The 12542-nt window shown below is 30.2% G+C and overlaps 1 protein-coding gene across 1 annotated transcript; it reads left to right on the top strand.

Moving 5' to 3' along the window:
• Positions 1 to 5250: 5250 nt before the first annotated feature.
• Positions 5251 to 12009, top strand: LOC111711202 (uncharacterized). The gene is made up of 6 exons (XM_023485490.1): positions 5251 to 5300; positions 5954 to 6049; positions 7067 to 7109; positions 7651 to 7700; positions 8494 to 8608; positions 11280 to 12009. The coding sequence occupies exons 1-6, from the start codon at positions 5252 to 5254 to the stop codon at positions 11407 to 11409; spliced, it is 483 nt and encodes a 160-aa protein (XP_023341258.1). The 5' UTR covers position 5251; the 3' UTR covers positions 11410 to 12009.
• The last annotated feature ends 533 nt before the right edge of the window (positions 12010 to 12542 follow it).

Below are 12542 nucleotides of genomic sequence, written 5' to 3' on the forward strand. Positions count from 1 at the left end.
ATACACCCAGCATACACCCAGCATACACCTAGCATACACCCAGAATACTCCCAGCATACACCCAGCATACACCTAGCATACACCCAGAATACTCCCAGCATTTACCCAGCATACATCCAGAGTTAATGCTAAGGATAGATAAAATATTGAGTAGAAAAGTTAAAATGAAAGGGTTTTGTTTAAAGTTAATTTTTTTAATTTGTTAAAAAAATGTTAATGAAATTATAAAGGGTCTGTAGACTATTTAATATCAAGTGACTATTCAATTATAATAATTATAATAATAGAATGGCATGTCAGATTCGCAACAGTACCCTTTGAGGGACTGTTAGCGTCATTTCAAGTGACCCTTTAGACAAAGATTGCAATTCCCGATTCACAACGGCCCTTAAAAGCTTTATACTATATACCTACCCATATATACCTACCCTACCTACCTCCGCTATATCTTGTATTACTCTGTATCTGTATATCTGTGTACTACTACTGTACGCCTACCCTACTTACCTCCGCTTTATCTTGTATTACTCTGTATCTGTATATCTGTGTACCACTACTATACACCATCCTACATACCTCCGATATATCTTGTAAGTAAGTAAGTAAGTAAGAAATATTTATTGCACAATAACATGTTAACATATTAAAGTGGCAGGAGATAAACAATTCGCAGGATTGCGGTTTACAACGTAGATCTCATAATACAGTCTTTTAAACAAATTTTACATTAACAAGAAAATAATCCATTGGTAATTAATATATTTTTCATAACATGAATGGAACGTACAAGGTGGCGAACTTATGTGCTGGATGGCACATAATCTTGTATTAATATATTAATATTAATATCTTGTATTACTCTGTATCTGTATATCTGTGTACCACTACTATACACCTACCCTACCTACCTCCGATATATCTTGTATTACTCTGTATCTGTATATCTGTTTACTACTACTATATACCTACCCTACCTACCTCCGATATATCTTGTATTACTCTGTATCTGTATATCTGTGTACCACTACTATACACCTACCCTACCTACTTCCGCTATATCTTGTATTACTCTGTATCTGTATATCTGTATACTACTACTGTAAGCCTGATCAGTCGATGAATAAATTCTCTGCAGTAAGGTTCATTATCATAAACAATATATTAATAAATGAATCAAATCTGAACAGAAGTCAGAACAGTGTTAGAAATAGTTTTTATATTTGTGATAATGATTGGCTTGTAGAAATTTATACATTTTAAGCTTTTTTGTAATGACTAAATTTAAGATAAGTGTACTACCCATTAATTTAGATAATACTATATTAACTTGGTCCGTTGAGTCTTCTTATTTTCTAAGGAATTAAGTCTTTGTCACAAAGTCACTGACTTTCTAATTTCTACCTCTTTACAACCAAATTTGGTAAATCTTAGATATTTCAATAAAATTGAATGATACTATATTAGAAAAATTAAAGGGTTTTACCATCTGGTTGCCATGATATAGTGATTGGAAGTTTTATGGTTTGTGGCAAAGACTTAATTCCTTTATTTACATATTCTCATGTAACCTTGACATGCCTTACCCGAGCATAACAAATGTTTGACATAAGGATGATTTCTTGATTACAGTTTAAAGCATTAGTATGATTTCTTGATTACAGTTTAAAGCATTAGGATGATTTCTTGATTACAGTTTAAAGCATTAGGATGATTTCTTGATTACAGTTTAAAGTTTGACATTAGGATGATTTCTTGATTACAGTTTAAAGTTTGACATTAGGATGATTTCTTGATTACAGTTTAAAGTTTGACATTAGGATGATTTCTTGATTACAGTTTAAAGTTTGACATTAGGATGATTTCTTGATTACAGTTTAAAGTTTGACATTAGGATGATTTCTTGATTACAGTTTAAAGTTTGACATTAGGATGATTTCTTGATTANCTTTGTCTGATAAATAATGTTAAAAATAACGCCAATTTCCTAGATTGAAAAGTTTGAGAATTCTTCCTTTTTTCCTGCAGCAGAAATGCCCATAACACTTTTGGAGATAAACCAAAATTAAGAATAATAATTTTCAAAAAATTTATATATGGATATTGGATAATCAATATTATAAAACAAGAAATGTGTATATATGTTCCTTTAGCCGGCCAAACGGCTTGCCCGAATGGGCTTAAATTCTTTGGGAACACTCTTAGTCATTTGTAGCCTGGGAATGACAAAAGGTAAATAAATAAAATAAAAATAAATATTTGGTTGAAATTTTTAAAGTTTGTTTAATGTTTTTTTTTCATTGGCAACGCCTGGCCCTTATAGCTAGTCGTATATATAATTCATACTTGATCAGAAATCATTTCAAATTACGCCCTCACTCTCACGTATTCGCAGTGTGCAACATGTTTGCAGTCTTTCTTCACAGTGTAAAAAGAAAAGTTTAACATCAAATGCTTATGCTAAACTGTTAAAGAAACTTTTGAAAAATCTGGACATTATTTGCTACTTAACTTTTTTCATGGTGTTTATAATATCGGATGTATAACAAGTTTGATTTTTAATTATTCTTTTTTTTTGTGGAAAACTTCTTTCGGATTCATTTGAGACATATTCACTTTTTAAAGATCTGTAAAAGTTTGAGCGCAACTTCTACGTTCAAAACTCCTACTTTGGGGGTGGATACGTTTTCAGAATTATTTTTTTAAAATTATTGAATATCAACGACATAAAATGTGGAAAAATATTCTACAGTAAACTAATTAGTTTTTTAGGAACAGGTTGAGAAAATAAAAATTAATTTTTCATCATCGAAAATAAGTAATCTTATTGAATTATTAATTTCTATATTCTCATTATTCTGGTTTCCCATTATTCACAAAGATTTTCTGCAGATTTTCTCTAATTATTATTGAAAAGACGACATTTGAAGGATTTGAATAAATCTGCGTATAAATTCATAAAGAATAAAAAATTCTATGTAATGATGAAAACGAAATAATTGATTCTAGCATTGATTGACAAATTTCTTTTGAGTAATATGTTCCTAACAATCTAATTAGAGTATTGTATAATTTTTACTTTATTTTTCGTCGTTGTTTTTTAAAAATTAAAAAGAAACTAATTCTGAAAACGTATCTACCCCCAAAGTAGGAGTTTTTAACGTCAAATTTGCGCTCAAACTCAGGATTTACAGATCTTTAAAAAGTTTATAAGGTCTCAAATGAATCCGTAAGAAGTTTTCCACAACACTGCATACTCAGGTCGACTACCTTACATAGCCGGTCACCCCTTTAATATTTATAATATTTGAAATTTTTTATTGAATTTGGCAAAGGATTTGAGACTTTGGAACAAAATCAAATATTTAAACCTCAATATCTTTAGAACTCGATGTTGCAAACTCAGATTATTTGATCTAACAGAATTCATAGTTTGAAATATCGAAGGTCTGCAACATTTGGTTCCAAAGATGTAGTGATTAGAAAATCAGAGTTTGAAGCAAAGATATAAACCCGCGAGTATAAACATAATATATACATACTGCAGTATAAGATAGAAAGATATACATTCATACTAGAATATTAAAGAACATAGCATGTTTTTGGTTAAAATAGTGAATACATGTTATTTGAGTAGAGTCATAAAATGAAATAGAAAATGGAAGATTCAGAAATGGATTTAGTGAAATTTGCTTTAACCATAATAATATTCAATATTAAATATGAACTGTATAAGGTTTATTTAAAGTGTACCTCTATGCAACGATGACACTGCCCATGTTACAACGGATATCCTTGAAATAATGTGAAAGACAATGTTTCGTTTTGGTTTAAAAGTGTTTAATTCTGATGACTCATATTTCTTCCTTGAGTAGAAATACGCAAGTCACTTTTGTAGAGAAACCACAGATTAGAAATAATCAGTTTAATAAATTACAAAAATTGACCATAGCAGACATATCTTTTAAGGGTACCGTTGTGAATAAGGCATAGCCATCGTTTCATGCAAGGTTATAAATAAAGGAAAGTTATTTCAGAGGTGTACGCATCTTTTGTGCTGTGGTAATGTAAACACAAGACGGATTTCGAAGCCTAACATGGGATCCATCTTTCACATACAAAATCAATGAAATATTCTGGTCATAGGAAACTATTATTTGAATTATCAAAATTATCAAAATTTAATGCTTTTAACCTCCTCGGATACTAAACGAACGCTGATGCATCTATTATTTTTTAAAAATTCCGCCCAGAGAGAACTGGTTTCAATATGTGCGCAGAGTAAACACAACCTTGGTTTCATGGAGGGTCAATAGAAAATATGCTTACAGTCCCCTGAAGTTCAAGTACGGCTTTTATTAAAAACAAACTCCAATTTTTTCATGTGTTTTACATTCTTCTATTCTGAAAGACCACACAGACCACAAAGGTTTAAAAAACGAGCCCGAATCTTTGTCCCAAACTAATTTCTAGCATTTTAAAATATAGTTAAACAAAATACAAATAAATTGTATAGATGTTGTCTTTCTGATCTAGCACATTTTGGTATTTTTGCAAATTTTAATTTTTTTCACATTCTGTTTTTGAGTTGTATCTATTTTGCTTTATTTGATTTGTATTTCCTTTAGGATGTTTATATAATGAGTTACTGGCTACTGCTGTGTACATCATTACCAGTAGATGAATTACATTCAATACACACAAATCTAGAAATATAGTAATCTACACAGGAGATAGTAATGGACAATAATTACTTTCTATTGATTTGATAAAATTTTAAGGTTTTTAGACTTAAAACAGGCATTAAAAAATGTAAATTTTAGCCCTGTGGTTTAATTTATCAAAAAGTTATTAACCATTTCTGAATTTTTTGAAACACCAACCCGCCGTTAGTCTTCCTCCTCCCTACCCTATGCATCAAAAATTAAAAAAAATTTCGCAAAATTTTTTTTCACAACTATGAAGTTGAACAAGTAAAGAACATTTATCCTTTAAATGTAAGTAGTTTTTAAGCACTAGAAAATGGATGATATAACATGTGTCTCATGACGTTTGTTAAAAGTAAAAATAATATTTACAATTTTTTTAGCATATTTTTACCATGCTTTGCAAATCCACATTATTATCTGAATTATATCTATTCCTATCTATTTAAAATATATATAATAATATACTCCCGGCCTACACGACTGTTTGAAGATTAAGTCCTTTCTTTAAAAAAATACTTAAAAATAAAAGAAAAATTTTAGAAAAAATGCAAAATTATCTGGTTTCTTGGATATTGATATCTAAGTATTTAACAGGTAAGGTTGAAGGGCATTTGAATTAAGAGTCATTCTTTAATATCTCCTGATTATTAAAAATGATTATAAAACAATATTTCTTAAACAAAATACTCATAATTACATAATTTCTAGAATAAAGAACACATGCAAGAAAAGGAGGGAAGAAAAAATAAATTTTTCATATTTGTCAAAAGTCAATTGCGTTATGTGTATAAGGTTCGCAATTGAACAACAATGTAACATTGACAAAAAGTATTTGACCATTTATAGCTTCTCATCTTTGAATAATAATTTGAATAATAATGAAAATATGAAAATATTTTAATTTTAATTTTTTTTTCAAATAGTTAAACAACCTCAATTTGCAAGGGCAGTCATTATTATTTAAATTTACCGATTCACAATGATACCCTTTACACCTTCGTCTGAGGAAAATTTACAAGTTGTTTTGTTTTTCTGTCTAAAAACTGATGAACTTAAATTGTGGTTTCTCGTCAAAAGTGACTTTTGGGTTTATGTAACAGATAAAGAAGAAATATAACATAATTTAACACGTTTCAGGTGAGTTAAGGTTAAGTCAGTTGCTGGGATAAAGGTTTAAATGGTACCGTTGTGAATCAGTCATTCAACTCATAAATTGAGGGGTTCCCTTTAAGTCCTGTTTTGTATAGGTGTGACTGGGATTGGCTGTTTTAAATGTTCCAGTGAGAATGGTTCTAATCCGAGCTGTGAGGATACTTTTCAATATTTTCCATTTAACTCTTCAGGTTAGCACATTATTTGGATACATCCTCGTCTTTTTCAGAGAAACTGTTGCTCAATAGAATCTACTGTTTCGTGGAAACCAACAAGAAATCAATGTTTTTTTAAGATTAAATGCTTAGGCACCATACAAACTTTTTCCATTTTAACTCCTATTATTGAAGAGCTATTAAGAAGAGCTAAACTATTTGGAATTCTATGTCAACAACTAAATGTGCATTTTTCATATTTGTGCGAAAAGTCAAATCTAGCGGAGCTAGGAGGTCACAAAGTCGTACCACTGATAAGTATGAAAGTAAAAAGTGGATTTTTTAAAGAACAAATATGATTGACCCAACCCCCTTTTTTGTTGACGCTATTTTTACAAAATTGAAAACATATTAGATAGGTTTATATTATTTACGTATTGGATGTAAAATAATAAAAATATTTTCCCTTCCGGCTTTATTGAGAGATATTGACAAAAATAGAAAAAAAAATATTTTGTTACTTCATCTCTTGAAAATACGGAATGAAGAATAATCAAATACAGATATAGAACAGATTTTTTTGTTAGTACTTATTTTATTGTACCTTTTTAATAACTCAATATTCATCAAATATTATGAAAAGGTGAAGTAGCGCAGTAAATAGAATGTGAGGCCCGATCGGTTCAGCCGTTTTGAAGTTTATCAGATACAAACGGATAGACAACAATACACGCAAAGTTTATTAAAGATAGATAGACATTAAGCTTTTTTACTGCACATTGAACAGAATTTGTGAAAGAAAAAAACTGTTCGTTTCTGTATATTTTAAGAATATGCCTTTATTGAAAATTCTGTGCAATGAATAACTTTTTGTTCTTGTCTTTGTAATTTAGTAATTTGCAACTGATTTATTTCTACAATTGTTTAGGGCACAATGTAATAAATAATTTAGTTTTAAATTATGAAGTTAAATTTTCTGATGGAAAGAAAAGGAAGATGACAATAATTCCATCGCTTTCTGGTTCTCACTGTATACTCTTATCTTTTTTTTAGAAATCCTATACCAGGATCCTTGCTGGGCAGGTAGAAAGGACAGGTAAACAACAACAACGTAAACATCATCAACAACAACAACAACAATAACCCCAACCCCAACAACAACAACAATAACCACAACAACAACAACATCATCAACAACAACAACTACAACAACAACAATAACAACAATAACCACAACAACAACAACAATAACCACAACAACAACATCATCAACAACAACAACAACAACAACAACAATAACCACAACAACAACAACAACAACAACAACAACAACAACAACAACAACAATAACAACGACAACGACAACAACAACAGTATTAACAAAAACAACAACGTTAACAACAACAACAACAACGTTAACAACAGCATGAAAAAATTGAATAAAAGAGAAAAAATCAAACAATGGGGAAAAACTCAACAGGGAAATAATACTCCGAAATTTTGTTTAAATAAGAAATTGAATTGCTGAAAAAGAATTTTGAAAGAAAGACACAAATGGAAACTTAAATCGTATATTTAGTAACCAAATAAAAATTACAAATAAATAAAAACTTTTTGAAAAAATATTTAATTTTTAGAAATGGTCTTTTTCCTGCCTCCTCTTGCATCAAGCTCAACGGAGTAGTTGGTAATTTAAAAAATATTTTTAAAGTTTGTAAAATTTTTCGATCGATTTTATGCCTTGTAAACAAAATCCAAGCATACACAATTATATGTTTATTAATATATTTATGATTCCCTAATTGGTTATAAGCTTGTATCTTGCTTTCACAAATCATTGGATAAGTAATTAAAAGTAATCATTAGATAAGTAATAAAAAGAATTTAACTTTCTGATCGTCAAATCTTAAGAGTTCCAAGTCGTCCTTACAGTCTCATCCTTTAGGCGTAACCTACTTTATTTTATTTTATTATATGAATAGACGGAAAACAACTTAAAAGACAGCAATGTTTTAACCCTGGTTCTATTCTTTAAATTGAGATAAACTTCGGTTTTGAAAAAAGAAAAGTGAAGCCACTTAAAACCAACTGTGTGAAAAATACCCCCCCCCCCATTTAAAACTGGTCGAAAGTAAAGAAAATGTAAAGCCTGAAACTGAATATACATGAGGCGACTTATCATCCGCCCCACTTCCTGTCCGACCATAAGCTAAAAACAAGAGAGCTAACAAGTAGTCATGCTTATAGGACAGACTACTTGCAATCCGAGCTTAGCTTTGGGTTCGTATGAGGACTGAAGGGGTTACATCAATAGAACTATCCAATCTGAACTTAGCTTTGGGTTCGTATGATAACTGAAGGGGTTGCATCAAAGGAACTATCCCTATTCCGAGCTATTAAGCTCGCACTGGTTACAATAGTTTTCTACTCAATGTTTGTAATAAACTAAATAATCAAGAGGGTAACTGTTCAATTTGAAGATGAAAACGGTAATCGTCTGGTGATCCGAGGCTGTGGATTAGATTCAGGATCTTTAACTTCAGACACTGAGATAGTTAGAGTCTCACACTGTGGATCTTTCTATCTGGACGGAAGGTATAGTTCACGCTGATTTTATTACTTTAAGTGTAAATTCAAGTGTCCCTCACTGCCAAGAGGGCACTGTCTAATGTCTTATTAACAACGGTATCCTTGAAACCTTAATCTGATCAAATATGTGGAAGATACAGGGTGTCCCACGAAACATGACAGTATGCAGGACGACTTGAATGTCGTCTTGATTTTTGATATAATTTGCTGCGTTTATTTGTCAACCTAATTTTAGAAGTAAATTTCTAGAGATAATAATCACAAAATTTCCCTTGTCCTGCCATTTCAAAATGTGGTCTGCCTTTTTGGTGCTTTCAATATTGCCCGAGATATGAAGAATTTCGTTCAGATTTCGACAATTTTGCTTTTATTTAACAAAATTGAAATCTGAACCAAACTCTTTATATCTCCGGTAATATTGAAAGCACAAAAAACGCAGACCACTTTTTGGAAATGCCAGGGCTAGGAGAATTATGTGATAACCGTTTCAAGAATCATACATGTTAAAGTAGATAGAAGACTAAATGTCACAAATAAATTCAAATACCAAAGACGACTTTCAAGTCGTCTTGCTATTGTCATGTTTCGTGGGACACCCTGTACCATAGTTTTCTCGAAAAGTGAGTTTTTCCATTGCTTCTTAGAAACAAGAAATGCGTCAGACAAAGCTTTTAAGGGCACAGCTGGAATTGGCATCTTTGCATGGAGGGTCACTCGAAATTACATGTACAGTAAGGGTGATTAATACTGGAATTAAACCAACCGCCCACCTATAGGGTTGATGCGTATTCACGTAAAAAAACATTGCAAGCAAAAAAAAATTTCAAAATCGTCCATACGGTTGCGATTTGACGATTAAATATCGGAGATATCACCGTAAGCCCCCCCCCCAAAAAAAAAACTTCGAGACGTGGGCATTTGATACTTCTATATGTAGTAACAAACAGTAATTTGGGTCGTTTTCTAAAAAAAAGTTTTTACCGAGCAATATTCTTTAAAAACTTACATAAATACAAAACTACAGAAAAATGATGTAAAAAAGGAACCAAAACGAGGTGTAAATTAATAGGGGTTGGCTTGAAAGGGGGAAGAAGCATAAATAAATTTTAAAGAATGCATTATTTCTGTTATCTAGTTTTGTTTGATGAAAACCCTAGTGTTTGCTGACTGAATCCTGTCTGTGTTTTATTAGGTTTTATTTTTAACATTTGTTTTATATCTCTATCAACCTTTCTAATTTTACTGATTTCCCTTTGGACATGGAAAGTTGAGGGCGGTTAAAAAGGGCAGATTTAAAAACAAGATTTTAGAATTTATAGATGTTTAATTAGGAAGGCGCAAGCACATGGTTTTTTTTTTATGAAAAGTTGAATTAAAAAAAGTTATTCCTTAGTATTTATAGTTTTGCAATACAGATTTTTACTTTGAAAATCCAATTGGAGATTTAACTTAAACACGATACAATAATCCAAAATGAAAATAGATTTTCAGTGCAAAGGTTATAAATTAATTAAATTATTTATTTTGTAAACGTATAACAATTTAAATAATTGTTACAATTATTCAGACAAAACATTTAAAATGAGCAAATATAAGAATAAATTCAAATACAAGAAACAAAATTATAATGAGGAAAAATCAATACAAATTTATAATATTAGGTGGTGCATACAAAAATAATAATATTGTCAAACTTAGCTTGGTCAAATCCACCAATAACAATATTTTTTTGGCAGAAATTAGTTTATTTAAAAATGAAATCCTCCATATTTCTTCTACGGGTATTTCTTAAAATATCATACAATCTTTTACAATTTAAATCTATGTTTCATTTGTCTGCCATATTTCTACAAAACTGCTGCAGATACTAATATATTAACCTTTTAATCTGAACACGGTGCCAGAAATGGATGTGACTTATTAGTTCGTGAACTGGGACTAATTATAAATGTAGGACGACACCAGATTAAAATTGATTAAAGGAACTGCATACGTAACTTCTTTTAGATTGGCATTTCTGATTAAAAAAACTGTTAATTTTAAAATCGTTAACAAAACGGATTAGCCGTTATGAAAAAAAATTAATGGTTGAAAAAGAAAATCAAACGGATTTTTTTAAACGGTGAATTTCGTTTTTTCTGCTTATTACTGCATTAAACTTGTAAACAAAATTACATTTTCTGATGTTTTCAAATGTCGTCTTCTGTATTAAAAAACTTTTGTAGTTAGTAAATAATATACAAATGATGCTATTTTATAGATTGGACAACCTTTGTATTTGGATAAAATTTTTGGAGTTTGTCCAGCCATGAACGAATCTGGGTTCTCCTTAGAATAGGATAAATATACCTGATTTGGATATCTAGATACTCCTCAGTCCGCAGGATAGGATAAATATAAAGGGTGTCCTAAGAAACATGACAGTTGGTGAATAGCTTAGAATATCTACTTCCTTAATTTTTTAAGTTTTTTGATACCAAAGACAATGATAGAAATATTATAAAATCACATTAATAGGCGTGACGAAGTTATATCTATCTATTAACATGGAATGGGTTAATTGCATTACAGAATTTGCATAGTTATTATGTCAATGAATGACGACGTATATATTACATGGGCCCCAAGTTTTGCTACATGTACGGATGTAATCAGTACATAACTTGATAATATTTAGATATGTACGAGGATGTGTACAAGGATGCGATGATATGGACGGATGTAACTCTGCTCTCAAACATGCTCCATACTTTTTAATGTATTTTATAACAAATGTAATATTTTCATTTACTTTTAGGCAAATATGATTTTTTAATCTGATTAGTTGTGCAATTGTAAAACATTATATAGATAAATGTTATATAATACATAAAAGCTCTTTATAAAATATTATGAAAGGAATTGAGTTTTGTCACAAACTTTTCTATTTCCTAAATCTTTCCAACCTGCTGGTGAAAACCTCTGATATTTCAAACTTGGATTATTTGATCTTATAGAATTCATAGCTTGAAATATTAAAGGCCTACAATATCGGGTTGCAAAGATATCGGAATTAGGCAAATCTGATATACCCTAGGATACTTCCGAAATGGTCCTAAAAGAAAGTTTTCAAAATGAATGCATGATTTTAAATTTTTTTAGAAGAACCCATAACGTAACAAGTTACAAATTAACCAAGAACAGTTTGACCAATCAAACACTTTGTAAGAAGCTATATCTCTTTTTCTTATCTCTGATAGGGTGCTTCGTACATGGTAAAATTGAAAACACAAATTGTAAACAAAGAAACAAATTGTGTTTTTATAAAGGGGACAAATTAGATTACAATTATTTCGGTGCGGCATTTCATTATTTTTTTTTTTTAAATGTCTATTGTCCAATAATGTTTTTTTAATGTTGAAATATATTATTTGTACAAAATATATCTGTTAATCGTCAAAAAAAAAATGTTGAACTATATTAACAGATATTTGGATAATTTTGAATGTACATTTTAAAGACGAAAGATTGGTATCTTAATTGTTGTCAATCTTAATCCGCATAACTCCTCTAATTGAAGAGATATTCAGAAGAACAAAACAACTGAAGGAGCTACGAAGACTCAATGTCGTGCCAGTAATTTAAACTTCTCCTATACTGTCTATATAGATAATATGTATATGCTGTCTCTTATTTTACGTTTATTTAATATATCATTTCGTGAACAGTCTCTTAAATATGATAAAACTCAAAGAATTTGTAGTTTTTATACCTTTTGTCCTTTTCTGTAAGACCTAAGGTCCCACGCAAATTCTGGGAATGTCTTTTAAACTTGATTCCCTTTAGAATCTTGATAAAAAGAATATAAAAAACGGTTTTAAGTAATCAAATTTGATTCTACTTCGATCTGTTGTGTTTCATAGTTCGGAGTGCATTGTACAATATACGTACTTGGACTTTT

This window comes from Eurytemora carolleeae, unplaced genomic scaffold, assembly GCF_000591075.1.
Source record: "Eurytemora carolleeae unplaced genomic scaffold, Eaff_2.0 scaffold393, whole genome shotgun sequence".
NCBI lineage: Eukaryota > Metazoa > Arthropoda > Copepoda > Calanoida > Temoridae > Eurytemora > Eurytemora carolleeae.

Bases quoted from the DNA above. Each gene is read 5' to 3' on its own strand.
- LOC111711202 (XM_023485490.1), top strand. From the start codon at position 5,252: ATGCAAAATTATCTGGTTTCTTGGATATTGATATCTAAGTATTTAACA. The intron at 7,701-8,493 runs GTAATTTAAAAA...TTCAATTTGAAG, and splicing joins CAAGCTCAACGGAGTAGTTG to ATGAAAACGGTAATCGTCTG. The intron at 8,609-11,279 runs GTATAGTTCACG...GATAATATTTAG, and splicing joins TCTTTCTATCTGGACGGAAG to ATATGTACGAGGATGTGTAC.